General features: G+C 39.1%; 1 protein-coding gene and 1 long non-coding RNA gene across 6 annotated transcripts; one reads left to right on the forward strand and one right to left on the reverse strand.

The window, feature by feature from the left end:
• The first annotated feature begins 159 nt into the window (after positions 1 to 159).
• atxn2l (ataxin 2-like) lies at positions 160 to 14,256 on the forward strand. 5 transcript variants are annotated; one of them, XM_084134018.1, is made up of 24 exons: positions 160 to 459; positions 692 to 789; positions 1,899 to 1,938; positions 2,025 to 2,081; positions 2,611 to 2,682; positions 2,968 to 3,145; positions 3,233 to 3,354; positions 3,466 to 3,557; positions 4,549 to 4,782; positions 4,882 to 5,222; positions 5,317 to 5,403; positions 8,201 to 8,332; positions 8,418 to 8,486; positions 8,582 to 8,646; positions 9,169 to 9,515; positions 9,625 to 9,694; positions 9,773 to 9,922; positions 10,029 to 10,092; positions 11,200 to 11,381; positions 11,492 to 11,621; positions 11,735 to 11,841; positions 12,018 to 12,200; positions 13,452 to 13,623; positions 13,801 to 14,256. In XM_084134018.1, the coding sequence occupies exons 1-24, from the start codon at positions 439 to 441 to the stop codon at positions 13,854 to 13,856; spliced, it is 3,069 nt and encodes a 1,022-aa protein (XP_083990144.1). In that variant the 5' UTR covers positions 160 to 438; the 3' UTR covers positions 13,857 to 14,256. The 5 variants fall into 5 exon arrangements, with proteins under 5 accessions (XP_083990144.1, XP_083990146.1, XP_083990145.1 ...); XM_084134020.1 differs by having other exon boundaries at positions 11,200 to 11,360; XM_084134019.1 differs by having other exon boundaries at positions 174 to 459; positions 695 to 789.
• A 136-nt stretch (positions 14,257 to 14,392) lies between these two features.
• LOC311095522 lies at positions 14,393 to 16,549 on the reverse strand. The gene is made up of 3 exons (XR_014608847.1): positions 15,281 to 16,549; positions 14,846 to 14,930; positions 14,393 to 14,757 (listed from the first exon to the last, which is right to left on the reverse strand). It is a non-coding gene; the product is annotated as an uncharacterized lncRNA (long non-coding RNA).
• Positions 16,550 to 18,853: the final 2,304 nt, after the last annotated feature.

Consider the following 18,853-nt stretch of genomic DNA (forward strand, 5'->3'; position numbering starts at 1 on the left):
AGATAGATAGACAGATAGATAGATTTGGATTTAATTACATTTTTCTTCACGAAAGAATGAGCGATTCTTTTACGAAGCATGCTTTACGTGTGGCTGTCTACGTGATACGGGTCTTGTGCGCCATTGCGTCATCACGTCATGTTGTCCAATGACAATCAAGGGTTTTTGAAAAAACAGCCTTCGCGTTTATCGCTGGCTAATTCACGCGACGTGGTGCCGGTAATATTTAATAGAAACATAAGCCTCATTATCTCTTCGTGTTCGTTCGTTACCGAATATCGGACTGAACTGGACTTCGGGCCGTAACGGAGATCGCGCTCGTGCGGATCTGAGAACGCTGCGGAAAATAAGAATAACACCGCAGACAGGCTAGTCCAGCTACTAGCTTGTCATAGGCAACAAGGAGAATTTAGCGGGCAACTCGGTTAGCGGCTAGATATGTCTTTTCGCCGACAGAATGTGAGTACCACGTATACAAATTTCAATCAGTTTGTTTGATTTATACAATCTTTAATCGAGATTACTAAAACACAAAGCTTTCAGGGTATAGTTATTGTCGTCCTTCCTTAAGATTCCATTTTCATATGTAACGTAACATGCTAGTAGTAAACCTGCTAGCCGTCTAATATACGTAAATGTGATTAATTCTTCATTTGTGTCAGTATTTAACAATCGCTATGCTTTCTAACAGCAGCCTGGACCCGGTGGCCGCAAAACATCCAATGGAACTTCGGGGTCAATGGCTTCGTCAGTTCCAGGGAGTAACTCTAACAGACCCACTCCGGGAAGGTAACGCACGCGTTCGGGCTGCCACGCTCAGAAAGTCCGTGGATTGTCATTTTAACATGAGGCCTACCGGTCAAAGTGGGCGTGCCCATAGCGCATATTTAATAGAGTCCATTGAGCACCAATCGTTTCGAGCCATGTTAAATTAGCAGGAGCACTAGCCAATCGCCGCGAAGTATATTTGATTGGCACAATTTTGGGCCAATGATTGGCAGGATTGTCTTAAACGGTACACATCCGCCCAGAAAGAATAATATCACCCAATAGAGTTTAGATTTTAATTGATTGCCATGTTTTTCAGCTAATGGCTGCTCTCGGAGGCGGGTCATGGGAAGGGATCAGCAGTGTTTTGTTGTTGTTTTCCGATCCCATATGATTCAGTATTGTGTTCGACTTTCATCTTGAGCCATTTTATATACGCCTTTAAAGAAGAGCCGGGATGCATGTGACAAAAAAGTACAAACACTCGTAATGTATAATCGGTTTGATTGATTGTGGCGATGGACACGAAATGTGTACATTTGCGCATGTTAATGTCAAGCTGTTTGTCTTGTCTTCGATTCGGCATTTGCTTCTTGTGTTGTTAGCCAGGTCCTCTAACCCGCTTTGCGGTCTGTCGTAATTAAAACACGCGCATTGTTGCCATTGTTTACACATCCGCTTTGATAAATTATATTTTGTCGTTACGCGCAACCAGATTCAATCCGATCGTTGTTTTGTTACTCGTGTATGGTTGTCCTTTTGTTTTAGCACGCGCTTCGCGGTGTCGTAATTGTTGTCCACACATGTAACAGAAGAGCAACTCTTGCAGTACCGGGCTGTTTCACGTCCTAAGTTGAGTGGAAAGACAGCATATTCGGGCGCGTTCACGAATATTTGATACAGCTCATGTGTACAGAAAATACTTAATATCCAGATTCGTGTTATTGTCGTGTAAAAAAAAAAAAAAAAGTTGAAATCTTTGTTTGTGGTTCAGTTAATCCATTCATATTCTGTCGACTGTTATTTATATGTAAATAATTGATTGGTATATACTAAAAAAAAATCAATTTTGTTTGTCAATTGTTATTTATTAATATTTACTAATGACTGTTTACTTTTTTTCCCTTAAGAAACAGAAACTCAGTGAAGATTCCTTCACAGTCACCACCTGTACGTAAATTCTTATGCGTTTTTAAACAATTTTTCCATTACAAGATAACAAAATATTAATACATATTTTGATGCATTATTTCTAGGTGTTTGAGGGTGTGTACAATAACTCCAGGATGCTCCATTTCCTCACAACCGTGGTGGTGAGTTTTGGCATGAAATAAATGTATTCGGTGGCTGTTGAAAACACCCTTGTTTGATCATTTTTGACTGCAAAGGTCCACCGCAATTTAAAAATATTGACTTCTCCGGTTGTTAGTAATTTATTGGATAAGAGTTTTTATTTTATTTTTTCATTTTAATTTTTCTGTTTCTACCTGATAATATTTTAGAGCTTGGCATAACTAGAAAATGTAGTATTATTTTTTTTATTTTTTTTATAAACATGCCCATGGAATTGTGCAATTTTATTGATCTACATGATTTATCTAGGTCTAGAAATCACACATTTAAACTTAGGCTATAGTTTTGTCTGGACAATTGAAACATTTTTTCTTCTAAGAAAAGAAAAAAGAAACAGTTGTTCAGGGGGTGAATTGAAATAATGATGCTTTTTTTGTATTTTTATAGACATTTTAAGGCTCCCTAGTTTTAAGACTCACTACTCCAATTTGTTTTCAGCATTAAGCAGCAATATAAATACTTGACATGCGTATGCAATCTTTCCCTCAGGGCTCCAGATGTGATGTTATGGTGAAGAACGGCAGTGTATATGAGGGGATCTTTAAGACATTAAGCTCACGTGTAAGTCTGTCCCTCCAAATCTACTGGCAGACACATCTGCATTGGTCCTGCTTTCTGAATCTTGCGCTTGAAGCAGTTGTTTTTAAGTTAATAATTGATAACCTAAATTTTCAAGAATCTCAGGCTTTGTTCTCACTGAAACACGTTCAGATTTGTTTTTCCAAATTTGATATTTGAGATTAATCCAAATATTTATTTTTTGTGGCAAAGGTGTATTTTTCTGAACAACGCCTCATTATATTTGACACATTGCTCAAATCCCACTCAATATCTGTGTGTATTTAGTGTGAGCTGGCAGTGGATGCGGTGCACAAGGTGAAAAACGAGGAAGGAGATGGAGGTGGTGGTGGCGGCACACCTGTCCATCCCAGGAGAGAAGAGATCACAGACACCATGATCTTTGGCCCTAGTGATCTAGTCACTATGATCTGCAGAGATGTGGATCTCAACTACGCTATCCGAGGTGTGTACACAGAGGTATGCTTGAGTGGCGTTGTAAGAAATAGTAATAGAAATATTTTTAATGCTTTGTGTGTGCTTGTGTCTTCAGACACTTTCACAGACTCTGCAATCGGCTCAACAAGAATAAACGGTGACCACAGAGAGAAGGTCCTTCAAAGGTGGGATGGAGGCGATAGCAACGGAGAAAATTTTGACCTAGATGCAGATGCAGTGAGTTTCACCCACATGCTCGTATATACAACCGAATATGATCACAAATTCACAAATGAATGTCTTTAGGTGGAGGTTTTACATGATTGAAGCTCCTTTTCTCACTTTCAGTCTAATGGCTGGGATGCCAGCGAGATGTTCCGCTTTAATGAGGAGACCTATGGGGTGAAGTCCACCTATGATTCCAGTCTCGCCATGTACACGTACGTTGATGTCCTGTCAGTTTTAGATGTGTTGTTTTTTTCTATGACCTTTAAAGTTGGAAGTGGAAAAGCCTTGTGTGCTTCAAACAGGATTCCCACTCTTTCCTTCTTAAATTTCAGTTTGATAATTTCAGTTCATAAAGTCTTGCCTCTTAAAATAAAGATTTTGTTAAATTTTTTATGTTTGTGGATAGAAAAAACAGGCATGTGGCCCAATGTGATTTATTGATCTTTAACTGGCTATGATTTAATTAAACGTTTAAAGTCAAAAGCAGCACTGTTTTATGTTCTACATGCTCATGGTTTCAAAGCGTGTACAGTCAATGAATGCCACTCATTTATGCATAGCAATAATTGCTTATTACTGTCGAAGTAAACATTATCACATTGTGCATATTTGATCTCATCTTTTTGAATGAGAGGCTGGTAGTAAAGCATAGGCATTTCAAAATAGGAGTCCAGTTGTACTTTGACCTTGTTTATAATTTATAATAAGTCCTGCATTATACATTAGGTTTCATACTAAACTATCTGGCATATATTCAGTGTAGACTCTTGTGGTTTCTCTCTGGATCACCCGTCACAGGCAAGAAAGACCAAGAACATTAATTAACACATACAGCATATCAATTTTACTAGCACACAATCAGTTTATTGCTTTTCTTTAAGCACATTATTGTTTTCAGCAAAATCCAGTATCGACCGACCTCTGATTTGTACATATTGATATATTAGTACATAATCCAATTTCAATACATATATACTGATTAAGATATATGTTGAATATATTTGCAGTAGAATGTGTTCCCCAACCTGTTTAATTAAGACAAAGAATTTGAAATGGATTTATTTTGAGATTGTATGGGTTTGCTCTGTATGGACATGAGTGTAAGTTTTGTGCAGGTCTTAAATTAGATTTTTAAAAACTTTGCAGGAGTCCTGTTAGAAGAAATGTGATATTTACTTGATTTCTGGTGCCTTTCTCTGATAGGGTTCCTCTGGAGCGGGGCAGCTCTGAGGGCTTCAGGCAGCGAGAAGCTCGAGCCGCCCGGTTGGCCAATGAGATTGAAGCTAGTTCACAGTATCGTCACCGGGTAGCGCTGGAGAATGATGATGGACGAACCGAGGAAGACAAATTCAGCGCTGTGGTTCGGGACAGGGACCGTGATGGCGGAGAAAGGGAAAGAGGAAGGGATAGTCCTGGGTTCTCTAGTGCTGGGAGCAGGTTTGACTCAGTCTTTTTCTTCCTTTCCCTCACTGTTATCTTATGTGGTCCTTCTCCTTAGTATAGTGGTGATCATTGCTGTATTTATCTTTATTTTAGGGAGAGCAAGTACATTCCTCTACCCCAGAGGGCAAGGGAGCGAGAAATGGGAGTTTCTGGAAGGAATGAAAGAGGTGGATCTGTATCCACCCTGCCTAATCGAACAAATAGACCTGGCCCCCCAAGCTCCTCCCCTCGACCCCTCCCCTCTGGGAGTGGTCAGCCTATTCCTCCCACTGATAGGAGCAGCCCTCTGTCTGTCAGAGGATACTCTACACACCAGTCACAGAGCAGCTCACCTACACAGACAGGTCACTCTAGCCCTCCTTCCCCACACACACTCCCACATTCACTCTCACACCCACAGTCTCTCTCAGACTCGGCCCGGCCCGTCAACGGAGGTAAGTTTTGTGTGCGTGAGGCCTATTGCTTTCACTGTTTATGATGGTTATCGCCCTCTGTGTTACTAATGAACATTGCATGAATCTCTTTTAGTGTCATCTAGAATGTCACCCAAGTCTCAAAGGCCTGGACAGAACAACAGAAACCTGCGTACCTCAAATTCTCACTCCTCCCCTACAGGTCAATATGCATACATACACACACAGGATTATGATGTCCAGCTGAGCTTTATGGGCTTTTGACATTTAAAATTGTTATCCCAGGGTCATCTTTAACCCTGGGTTAATGTTGTCATGTTCATTGTTTGCATACTTCATATTTTTCACTGGCTTAATAATGGCTACATATGGGAAACAGGTTGGATTATTTCACTTGACAAATATAGCTTTACTAATGCAAATTTCCTGTTTACACCTGGTATTTTAATCCGTCTCTTTTGTCCACTTTCGACCACTTCTGTCCTGATTTCCTCAGGGGAGATGGGGGGTCTATGGGTGGGGCATGTCTATCATAGAGATAATGAAAATATTTTAAGACTTGTCAAAACATGAAATGTCTATGAAAACAACATGAACACATGACTAGAAAAAATAACACTACTAGATTGATGCATCAATGTTTTTGAAAATGAAACTGATCATCTTAAATAACCCAGTCAATAAGATTGTGCATTGCATTTGAGCTGAAATTGTGAATAAACACCACCCTGCAGCGATTTGCTAGAGGGTTAATAAACTCAACCAAACACATCCTCTATTAGATTAACCAGATATATACCTATTACAACTTGGGCTACATCTGCACAAAATGACGCGAATGCACATGTAAACTTGACTGCTAGTTTGAAAGGGTAACTAACGTTGTGGATTTGCCCTTTCCTTAACAACAATGCTGATACACGGGCAACTAACTTACACTACAAGAAGCAGTCTGGTCATGAGTTTTCGACTACCCCTGGAAGTGGTTGAAAGTGGGCTTCTTACACCGAGAGGCTTCTCACTGCAGTGCAAATGGGCGGATATTACATCTAGCTCCCCCTTGCTAGACATCCAGCGAGAAGGAGCGAATGTCATTTGGACTTAATGGGTGGAGCTAGAATATCAACCACACCCTACCCACGACTCTATCCCTCCACCCCATTAGTGTCCAGAGAGGTGGAGCTGGACGTGAGCACTACTTGTTTACACCTGTATTTAGTGTTGTCCACATGTGATCCGATTGACCATAAGTTTAACGCATCTTCATACCAGGTGTAAACAGGGCCTAAGATAATTGGACTGCTGTCTAACTAATGCATTTTTCAGTTTTTTTCAGTATATATATATATATATATATATATACACTACAGGGCCGTTGAATGCTTGAATCTGATCTGAAACGTTCTAAGGTGTGCATTATTTTCAGGGAAACGCACGGCTAAAGTAGTTCCAGGCAGGTCTTGACTGCATTACAGTTCCATATCACTTCGCGTAGTCAACTGTAATAACGGAAAATAGGATACAATTCATAACAAGAAAAAACATTTAGCCCCATGCGCTTGATCTGCAATTTTCAATGTCTAGCTTCACAATCAATGGAAACATGCAGTTTAATTTTAATATATAAAGTATATAGTCCTGTATAGTCAACAGAAAATTAAACTGAATATAGGCTAAATAAATGGATAGTCCTGCAGCACGGATTTTTATTGCCGATAATTTAACAAATAAATAATTATTGATAGGCCTACTTGTTAAAAGGGCTTTGTGTTTAATTTATTTGGCTAGTCTACTGTCATCTGTCAATAATAGAAAAAAAAAAGAACGAATTAATTAAAACGAATTGAATTAATAAATAAATAATAATAATGACGCACATGCTTTTCTGTCTCATTATTGCATCATCTCTCTCTAATAACTGCATTAATAACTGCATTAAGCCGAGGACACACTTTAAGGCCGGTTATGAATGTAATTTGATACTATGACTGACCATGCCCAAACGCGTGTTCAGCGCGTTCAGTCTGTGTTCAAAGTCGGTGTTTAAAATCTGCTGCAGTCGATGAAAACAGTCAGAGATTGTGTCAGCTAGTCGTGTCCCCCCAGCATTAGTCTGCTCTGCTATCAGCGGCTCAAACCTCCGTTACTAACTCTAAACTAACGTCTTGGAATTAGCAACGGAGGCATGAGATTACATGCGTAAGAAATTAGTCCTACATACAAGAGCGTTTTAATGACAAAAACTTTACAAACGTCTTGAAATACATAATCTGAACAATGTTTCGAGGTGTGGTAACTGTAGTATAAGCGGAATAATTGACTTCAGGCCGTTGAATTATTAGAAAAATAATGCACACCCGAGGTGTAACGGCCACTCCACTTCGCGTCGTGACCGCATTACCACCTCGGGTGTGCATTATTTTTCTAATAATTCAACGGCCTGTCGTCAATTATTCCTTTTATTTATATATATATATATATATATATATATATATATATATATATATATATATATATATATATATATATATATATATATATATATATATATATATATATATATATATAAATTCAGAAGTTAAGACTCATGTTCTCTGAAGCTGCACTTATTTGATCAAACCTGCAGTAAATGCAATTAAATTGTAAAATATTATTATGTAAAATATAATTTTCTATTTTAATGTTTTCTAATGTTTTAAAATGTAGTTCTCTGTGATGACAAATCTGAAAGCATCATTACTCCAGTTTTCAGTGTCACATGATCCCTCAGAAATCATTATAACAGACTGATTTGGTGCACAGAAAACTTGTTCTAAAAAAACAAAACAAAAAAGTGTTTTGCTATGTTATTTTATTGTTTTACAAATATTCGTTCAAAACCAAAAAAGCTACTGAACCCCAAACTTTTAAACAGGGGGTGTGTATACATTTCTATCCTCTGTTCCTTTTGTTTTTCTTAAATTTAACATTTTTACCTTTTTCTCTGTCTCTCTCTCCAGTCTCTCGTTCCCCCAAACCAGATGCTCCTTCCCAGGACTCTCCTCTTGCTACTCCTACCTACGTGGATACCTCTTCAGTTACCATGGTGACCCCTAAACCCACTGGCCCCACCCCTCTGTTCCCTGTAGATGGTGAGATGTTGTTATAAATTTGAGTGGTTACAAACTGTTCATTTATACATGCGTCCGACAATCTTAACTCTTTCTTTCATTTTAGTGAACGAAATTCTGTCTAAGGAAAGGACGGAGGGTCCAGTTAGTCCTCAGGATGGCAAGAGCGGCAAAGGTAATCCTGAAGTTGTGTGATTCTTGGTAACTTCATTACATGCACAATGCACATGCACATTTAGCCAATAAATGTTCTTCTCTCTCTCTTCATAGTCTCTACAGTCCAGCAGAGATCACAACAACTCGAAGATCTTCGCAAGTTTGGTACTGATTTTAGGGTGAGTGTGTCATAGGCTGCATCTGAAATTGAGTAGGTACTTCTTTTGAATATGTAATTACCCCATTTTCAGAAAAGTTGGGTCATTTTGTAAAATCCAATAAAATCACGAATATGTGGTTAGTGTATTCTTTTTAAACAAAGTACAAAGAAAAAAATTCCAATGTGTTTCTGAACTACTTGCATTTTGATTTTGAATTGTTTGACAATTCTTTCATAAAATTTGGCGTGAAGTGATGAGCCATGACCCATCTTTGCTTTCAAAGACTAAGATGCTCCTTTTATACTCCAATATTGTGGACCATTTTAAAAGAGTTTAACTTGGATATTCTTTAACCTTTTCATTTTGTGCCTCTGTCCCACCTTTTTTGGAGTGTTGCATCCAAAATTAAAATCAAAATTTGTTTATATTTACAAAATACAATTTATTAGGTCAGTGGAAACATTGCAAATCTTTTCTTTGTACTTGTGTCAGTTAAATAAATGTTCAAGAGAATTAACATTTAAAATTTCTGATTTTTAGCTTCCATCTAGTTCCCCCAAAACTTCGGCCACTGACTCTTCTCAAACAAACCCCGCCCACAACACACAAACAGACTCCGCCCCTCCTACAGAAGCTAAAGCAGCCCCGCCCACAACTCTGACCGCTGAGCTTCCGGCAGAAGAGAGAAGTAGAGAAACAAATGCAGAAGGGGTGGCAATCACCACCCCTCCACCAGCCACACCCATCTCTGCACCCTCTGCCCTATCCGGCACTGCCATGCAAAATCCAACTGCAGAAAGGCAAACGGCAGGAACGCCCCAACCCGGGACCCCAGGCAGTGAGGAGGGCAAACCAGAGGCCGCTGAGAGGCCAGAGGGAATGACTGAGTAAGTACACCATTTCAGAATATTTGGCTTAATTGATTTACTAATCACATTTGACAACTACTAGTGATACCATATTAAATCTGTTGGTAATCAACGCTTTCTGATGCAGTCAAGTGAAGAAATCTACACTCAACCCCAACGCCAAAGAGTTCAACCCCACTAAGGCTCCTCTCAGCATGGTGAGAGCATTGATTTTCACTGTTTAGTTTCCTTTATACAGCTGTTAAAAAGCTAAGTGTGCCATGTCTATTTTGCAGGTGAAGCCTTCGGCTGCTCCCACCCCGCCACGGCCAACTCCGCCCAGCCCAACAGTGGTGTTGCAGCCCCCACCAGGCCAGGGAGCCATTTACAACACCCAGTATCTGAGCTATGTCTCGCCCATCCAGATACAGGGTCACTCCGTACAGGTCTCTGTCCCTGCTGCTCATTTTCAAAAACTTTTATAGAGTAGTTTGCAACATAGATGTTATATGTACTATTTTTGTTTTGTTTTTTGACTCTCCTTTTTTCTAGGCACCTCAGATGTACCCGTATCCCATGACAAATGTTGGTCAAGGGAAGTACACAAGAGCAAAAGGTAATACTTACATTGAACTCTTCATTACTGATTGTACTAATACTGTATGGATTAGTAGTAGTGTTAATAATTTCTTGTATCGGTCAATACAGATTATTTTAAATGCTTACTTAAAATGTTTTTAACAACAACACCTACGAATAGGGCCTGAAACTCTTAATTTAAATGGATTCTTATTAGTGCTGTCAGTTAAACACGTTATTAACAGCGTTAACACAAACCCATTTTGACGGCGTCACTTTTTTTATCGCGAGATTAACGTTCTTTTTGGCCTAGCAAACTTTGTAGTTTTACTAGTAACGTTAGAAAAACTACAACACCACACCTGATCTAGCTAGACCGTAAACAAAACAACAGGCACGCCGCACACACTTGTTTGGGCATGCGAGCCGGCCAAAGAGTAGTAGGCTAACGTTACGTTTTGAGTGGATGGCGAGCGCGAGACGCCGAAATGGATGCCAATAAGATTCTGAATGGAAAGTTTACTTTTTAAAAAGTTGCCAAATGGTTCCATTGACAAGACCAGGGTGATCTGTGTGTTTTGTCGTTGTGAACTGAGCTATCATCGCAGCACGTCCAGTCTGAAATAGCACTTGATGGCCAAGCACACACACAGCTGATGCAAATTCTGATGCGATTATTTGCTCCAAGTGTGAATGTTAGTGTGAAATTGAACACTACAGTATATGCCAGTGTTGTTTTCAATAAAAAAAACATTTGCACAAAGCAAGCCGATCCACTTTTCCATGTTGATAAGAGCATTCAAATGAGAAAAAATAATGGTACAAAAAGAAATCAAGGGACATTTAGAATAGATAAAAATATGCAATTAATTGCGAGTTAACTATGACATTAATGCGATTAATTGCGCTTAAATATTTTAATCGTTTGACAGCACTAATTCTTAATGTTAATAACAAAAATAGGGCCTAAAACTCTTATTTTAAATGTATTTAAAAATATATATTTTTCAGATTGTATTACAATTGATTATATTATCATCATTATTAATAATAATAATAACAGCTAAAATAAGAGTTTCAGGCCCTATTTTGCACTCTACTCTTGAAAAGTGTTGCATATTCGTGTATTACTTCTGCCTCTCAGGTTCTGTGGTGACTTCTCGTCCAGACCACAGCTCTTCAGCGCCCCCTATGCTCCAGGCCGCGGCATCAGCAGCAGGACCTCCTCTGGTGGCGTCTCCTTATCCTCCCTCATATCTGCAGTACAACCAGGTCATATCAGCAATGCCCCACTACCCTGGACAGGTACCAACCTTCACGTTTCCGGTAGAACAAATGCTTCTAGTATTTCAATCAAATAAGATTTTTTAAACTGAATTGTGGATGGCCACCTTCACTAAAAAAAAAACCCTCTGTTATTTCTCTCTCTGTCTCAGATGTACTCAATGCTCCAGGGTGGACCACGAATGCTTGGATCGGGAGGGCACCCACAGCAACTGGGTCCCCCTGGCCCACAGTACCCTGGTCAGACTGAAGGACCGCCAGCCCCTCAGCAGGGGATGTATGGTAAGCATTTAAATTATTATTTTTTTTGTGTGGAATGGATTGATTTAGTTTGTGTGTTTTTTTTTTTTATGTTGTCAACCTATATACATTTTTCTTTTTTCTTTCTCCTTCAGCTCCGCAGTCATTCTCCCATCACTCTGGTTCCCTACATCATCCTCAGCCCTCCAGCACCCCCACAGGCAGCCAGCCGCCCCAACACCCCGCCCCCAGTCCAGGACAGGTATGGCCACCTGCCAATCAATAGCAACTACACACCTATTCCACAAACTCTCACTCAAAGAACTTAATCTTTTATGTTACAAAGAAATATTCATACAAGAAATCCCCCTAAGTTTCAGATGCCTTTGGTAATGATGATACTAAATATGTTCTGTGTTGACTGTCTGTCTTTTCTAGTCTGGTCAGTCTGGTCCTCAGCCTCAGTCTTTGTACCACTCTGGGCCGCTGTCAGCCCCCACACCCCCTAACATGCCCCCAGGACACAGCTCCCCACAGGCCTCCTACTCCATTCAGGGCTACAGTCTGCAGGGACACCAGCCCCTGCCTCACCCATACTCCTCTCTAGGACAGCTGACACAGGTGATGACCACAATCACACACAAAACACTTCCACATCAGCAGTCACGTTTCTCAACAGTGCATGTCTGCTTTGTATGAATGTCACTGGAGTTATTTTTGTTTATCCCAGTGTCAACATGAGGATTAAACATTAATCTGAGGATTTTTAAAAATTATTAGCAAATGTTCTGTCAATCACTTTCTAAAAATAAATCTTTTAAATTCTAAAAATAAATATTATACTATGTAAATAATACCAGTCAAAAGTTTTTCTTTTTAATAAATCACCATGGCTGCATTTTATCAAATCAAATTAAAGCGGTCTGTCAGCGCTTGAGCACCCAATTCAATTCTCCCGCGCTTTACCGATCAAATACACACACTTGTGTGTCAATGCCCAACTTGAGTATTCACGTAAACGCAATCGGTTATGTTTTAAGTGAACGTAAACGGTATGGAGAAAATTGGATGCACGTCAGTCATTTTATTGTGCATCCCCAAATAAAAATGTAGTAGTATTTTATTATGCATTTTCAGTGCAGTATTCATTTTTATTTTATTTTCTTCTTGCATTTAAAACACTATTTAAAAAAAGTGCTATGAGGGTGTTTCTAATACAGCTGTCATGGGAGTGATCGTAAATTTAAATTCTTTCTATCTGACTGCCATGATCTCTTTTTTTTCTTTCTTTTTTTTATTGGAAAGTCATAAAAAGGCAATAGTGGACTTTTTTTTCTTTCACCATTTGAGCAAATGGTAGTGCTAAAATTTTGTTTGCTACAATCTCCTTAGATACATCTAGAGACCTTTACCCTGCTATAGTTCATTTAAACCCAGAAATGTCCAGTGTTCATTCATGTATCTCTGTTGTGATTTTGTGTGTTCACATAGAAGTCAAAGGAAGTGGTGTGCAGGTCTTACATTTTTTGGAAAGGTCTTAAAAAATGGTATTAAAATGAAAGTGCTGATACCTGCAAGAAATTGTTCAAAAAGTGACAAAGTAATTTATAATGTTGCAAAAGATGCTGTTCTTTTGAACTTTTTCCATTCACAGAAAAGTATGTTTTCAGTTTATAAGGACAATGAATAATTGAGCACCAATAATAATTGGGCATCAAATCAGTGCATTGTAATGATTTCTGAAGGATCATGTGACACTGAAGACTGGAGTAATTAAGCTGAATATTAAGCTTTGACACCACAGGAATACATTTTCTATTGTAATATTTTAAAATATAGTTAAAGTATGTGTATAATTGTATTTTATTTCAGGCCCATGTTCAAGGTGCTCTCTCGGGTCCTCACCATTCTGGAGGTCACGGCCCACCACCTGTGATGTTGCTTCATGCCCCGCCCCCTCAGCAGGGTTCTGGTCCCCAGCACGGCCCTCCCCCACCCCAACAGGGGCCCCACCAGCACTACGCCTACGTTGGACACCCTCAGGGTGAGTTTCCTGCATGAGTGTGCTATGTGACTGTAGATTTGCTATCTACCATCCTGTTTTCTGTTACCAAAATCAGCTAATTATACAAATTTGATGTTTAATATGCAGCTATGTGCAGACACGTTTACCAAGGGTTTTTAAAAAAAATCAATTTCTGTTTTTCTCTGCACTCATCAGTGTCGGTGCAGGCTCATCCTTCCCAGCAGATTCCATTCCACCCTCCTGGAAACTGACAGTGTGACTTTTGAGACGGAGACTGAGCAGAGGATGCCCCCATCTGATCCTCCTGTGGGATCGCACATGTGTATATACCCTCCACCTGCTCCACGAATGGAAAAAAAAAAAGATTTTGTTTTTATTCACCTCTGGCAAGACTGAATGTGCTTGTTTTATTTCCCCCCTCCCCCTTTTGCTATTTTTAATTTGAGCGGATGGGGACACAAGTGTCTAAATCAGAAAGAGGGAACGAGTGAGCGTGTTAGACAAAATGTAAAGAATGAGGGACATTTTTATAAAAATACAGTGACCTCTCCCTTTGTCCTCAACCCCCTTATTAAATAAGCAAATAATAAATGGTTAAAAAAAGAACAAAAAAATAAAAAAAAGTTTATAAAAATAAATTTTTAAACTCTCCATGTGTGTTTTGTCTCATGATTTGTTTTAACCATGAGGGGTTTTTTTCCGGCTGCATTCAGTGACTAGAAAATACCTTTCAAGTTTTTCTTGCATACTTAAAATTTCTATCCATAGTATTGCAACAGACACAATGTAAATTAGTAATTAACTTTATTTCCACATTTACAAGCCAATAACAATTTTATAAACATTTGACTGTATCAAAGCTGTATATTACAAAGAGTCAAATAAATTTCTCTGTACTCCTTTTTGGAAGCAAAAGCCTGGATGCGTTACGTAGTAAACAGCAAATGTTTAAAAAAAGAAAGAAATTCTCAGGTATCGTCAGCAGATCTGTCATAAGGATTGAGGGAGGAAGTGGAGTTGTCTGTGAGGTGGCAGTGGATCAATGCTTTTTTGGTGGTGCTGCTGCACTTCAAAATTCAAAGCATGGGTATATCTGGAGACTCAGGATGATTTTCAGGCCTCTAACCAACTTCACTTGATAAAAGGCAAATCCTGGAGAAAATTTTTTTTTTTTTGGTTCATTGAAAAATCCAAAAATGTCAGACAGTCAAGTACAGTAAATCTGAGAGCTGTGTAGTACCTTGATCATAATAAGTTAGGCTCTGTGTTGACATAATCAGAGCTGCCCCGATCATCATCACTGCTCACACTTCCACGGGACAGACCTGTTGGAGGGCAGGAACATGAAAATATTTAATTTCATGGAAATGAAAAATATTAATTATTAGGTGTGTTGAGCATATATATATATATATGTACAGTTACATGAATAGCAAAATGTACTGATTTATGTCAAACTTTTTAATAAATATATATATATATATATATATTAAAAAGTTTGACATAAATCAGTACATTTTGCTATTCATGTAACTGTAAAATACAATTCATGTGAACTTCAAGTATAGTGCTAAAGCTAATGAACTGATGTCACTTAATCATCCACTTAGCACTTATTTTTACATGGATAATCAGTGGACAAACAAATGAAGTTATTTTTTGAACAATCACTTACGAGAGGTTTGGTTTTGGGGGTCTGAAGAGTTTTGGAAATTTTCATAATCGTGACAGTCTGTAAAAACACCACAGCATTCACACACTCTAAAAAAAGTTGCTGCCTTAAAAAATTAAGTACAATCAACTAATTTCAACTTAAAGGTGACATATTATATTATATTATTACATTAAGATGTAATATAAATCTATGTTGTCCCCAGAATGTGTCTGAAATTTCAGCTCAAAATACCCCCCAGATAATTTATTATAATATAGCTTGTCAAAATTTGTCCCTTTTTGGGTGTGTCCCTTTAAATGCAAATGAGCTACTGCTCCCCGCCACAGTTCAGAAGACGGCAGATCATTTACACGAGGTTTCGGATACAATAAAACACGCGAATCTCACTCGTCCAAAATCTCAGAAATAGCCAGTGGCAGAGTGCAGCCTTACAGAGAGACTCTGGAAGAAGTTGCAACTTTTAGACGCACCCGGACGTTTCTGAATGGTTAGTGGATACATTTATGTAGTTGTTGTGGTGTTAAGTTACATTAGGGGCTTTCGCACCTGAGGAACCTTTTCATAGTTCCTAGAACTATTGGCGGAAGTTCCCGGTTTTTGGCGCGTTCGCACCACAGGAACTAGGAACGATTTTAGTTCTAGGAACTCATTTATACAGATTATAGCCTATATATTTACTCCAGAAACTAACTCTACGAACGTGGAAAACAGTGATAGATGGACCTCTTAACCTTTACGCTGAGGAGAAAATCCAACTTGACTTTGAGGGGACCAAGCCAAACATGATTATGTATTTCTGCTCAGCTAGCGACATTGAGCATCAACCACACGGCAAACACTAATTCTTTTTCATACACTGTCTACTTTGAATAACAGTTATATCTAATAACGTATTAGACAGGATTGTTAAACAGATGGTAAACTAATGAAGACGGAGAATAGGAGCGTTGTGTGCTCAGGCGTCAAGCCGGAAATAACGGTCTGGTTGTTGGACAGGAGAAATCACATTTTTGCGCTCCGAGTCCGACGTCTTATCTTCATGTCAACTACACAGCCTAATTTTACAGTTCTATATTTTGATATTATGCATGCCACCTGGGCATTAGACAATAGATACATCATGCTTATTTAAATGATGTATACAGTTGTAGGCTACATAATAATACATAATGTTCCATTTGAACTAAGATTACAATTTTAACACATAATGAAAATGTGCATGAGTTTCAGATGAATTTACAGGTTTCAATATTCATACTATGTTTACATATGACTCAGTAAAGCCCTGACATTCGGTTCTATAAAGTAAAGGGGGGGTGAAATGCTATTTCATGCATACTGAGTTTTTTACACTGTTAAATAGTTGGATTCCCATGCTAAACATGGACAAAGTTTCAAAAATTAAGTTGTACGTTTGATGGAGTAATTTCTGTGCCAAAAATACTCCTTCCGGTTTGTCACAAGTTTCGGAAAGTTTTTTTTCGAGTATGGGCATGTGTGACGTCAGATGGGGCGGAATTTCCTTATACGGGCACTTCTCCCGGAAGGGCGCGCGTGCACCCGTAGACCAGTGGTGCGTTTCCCGAAAGCATCGTTGGCCAACTATGGTCGCAAGTTCATCGCAATGTCCATTTAACTCTATTGGTAACGAGGGAACTTGCGACCATAGTTGGCTAACGATGCTTTCGGGAAACGCACCCCAGAGCGAGAGAGCGAAAGCAGTAAAGGTTACGCCTATGGTTACGCCCATCAAAGCGCTGTGCTCACTGCAGTCACAGGACTTTTTTTGTTCCCTGCATTTCGACAATGATTGTTTTTATAAACAAGGCCCAGTTCGACGCCGGATTTGCAGATCATCTAATGCTTAAGGATGGAGCAGTCCCAACGATAAAGGTTCACGGTCGTGCGTTAAAACTGCTTCAAATGTCTGTGTGTTGTTAGCTATCGGCGCGTAAGCACCGCCCACACGGCACGCCTCCAGCCGCTCGATTTTTTCCGGAAAGACTCGGTACAGCCTATCTTTCTTTTATAAATATAATAAAACTAAAGACTTTTTGGAGATATGAAGGATGCAATACTACTCTATAGGTACTCAAGATTAACAAGAGATTGACTGAAACTGAGTGTTTCACCCCCCCTTTAATGAATCATAATGTGATTGTATTATTCAACAGACTATTATTATGTTTGAGACATCAACCACTGGTCGATGACCATAATGTTTGTATAAACTGTAGGTAACAACTGGTAAAATGTACAGTATATTTAATAGTAGTAGTAACCAGGCGCGTAGCCAGTAATGGGCCAGGGCGGCACTGGCCCGCCCACATTACTCACTGGCCCGCCCAGGCAAGTTTGATCAAAATACATTTTTAGTTTATTTTTATTATTCAAATGTATTTAAGAAAATATATTAATATAAACTTGATTTATTGTTGACTGGTGTGTGTGTGTTCAATTTGTTTTCCGAATAAAATGGAACTGTTGAAGCAAGTTGTAGAAAGCCTCTCTCCAGAACGTAATTGGTTGCTATGGTTGCTAGGGGTTCCGACAGGAAGACACTCTGGGCGGCGGGCTCTGGCGGCCTTTAGCCAGCTAGCTGCTTTTTAGCCAAAAAGTTATTTGAAAAAGAACTCTGTGACTGTTTGGACTATGATGAGATCATTTCTGTTTTCAACAATAAACCCAGGCACTTGCGTCTTGTTTTGTAGAATGAAAACAACAAAGGTAGGCCTGTTGTTTAACTAATTTCCTTAATTTTTGCCCGTGAAGTAATTTAAGGCAAGACACGGCAGGCAAAAACATCGGGGTTTTTTTTTTCACTGGTCAATTTTGAGATTTTGGGCTATTTGTCTTCAATGCCTTCTTTCAGACTTGTGGTGAAAAAAAGTCCAAAATACACATTTAGGTCTTTATTTTACTACATTTTGTCTATTTGCGTCTGTAGATTTCTCCTAAATTCAACAAAAGTTGGCGTTCTAAATCAATATGCTGCTCCGCGATCGCTGTCTGCACCTGCCAAACACCGTTGAAAAGCTCTCTCTCTCTCTCTCTCTCTCTCTCTCTCTCTCCTGTACAATGCTGTCGGATCCAAATATGGTCATTTCCTTTAATCAGCAACCAATGGTTGAACATGATGATTAGACAGTGTTTTGTTATTGCCTATGCCGAATATTGCAAAATAAAGGTGTAACTGTTTTTGCAGTTTGTCTATTCTTTTTTCTACTCTCTAAGGCTTAATTATTATTTAAGTAATTTTTTTTCTAGGAAAAACTATAGGCCCACTCACTTTTTCACTGGCCCGCCCAAAATACAATTTCTGCCTACACCACTGGTAGTAACAGTATGTATAATATTTTCTTCTCAGCCATGTCAACAATTGTCCGTGAGCGAAATCTCCTCCCATCCGTTGTCTGATTGGCCTTTCGCAAGGATTCCTGGGTAGTTAAAGTGTGTGGAGCCTGCATCTATGCGGGTTTCGCGGAAGACCGCTTCAAGGGTACAAAGGGGGCGCTGCTGAGCACACTTCAGAGCGTTAAAATGCTGAATGGGACGGCCTACGGACTCGTAGAC

Source organism: Abramis brama, assembly GCF_963993115.1.
Source record: "Abramis brama genome assembly, chromosome: 1".
Lineage (NCBI taxonomy): Eukaryota > Metazoa > Chordata > Actinopteri > Cypriniformes > Leuciscidae > Abramis > Abramis brama.

Bases quoted from the DNA above. Each gene is read 5' to 3' on its own strand.
- atxn2l (XM_084134018.1), top strand. From the start codon at position 439: ATGTCTTTTCGCCGACAGAAT. The intron at 3,355-3,465 runs GTGAGTTTCACC...TCTCACTTTCAG, and splicing joins TTGACCTAGATGCAGATGCA to TCTAATGGCTGGGATGCCAG. The intron at 12,201-13,451 runs GTGATGACCACA...ATTTTATTTCAG, and splicing joins CTCTAGGACAGCTGACACAG to GCCCATGTTCAAGGTGCTCT.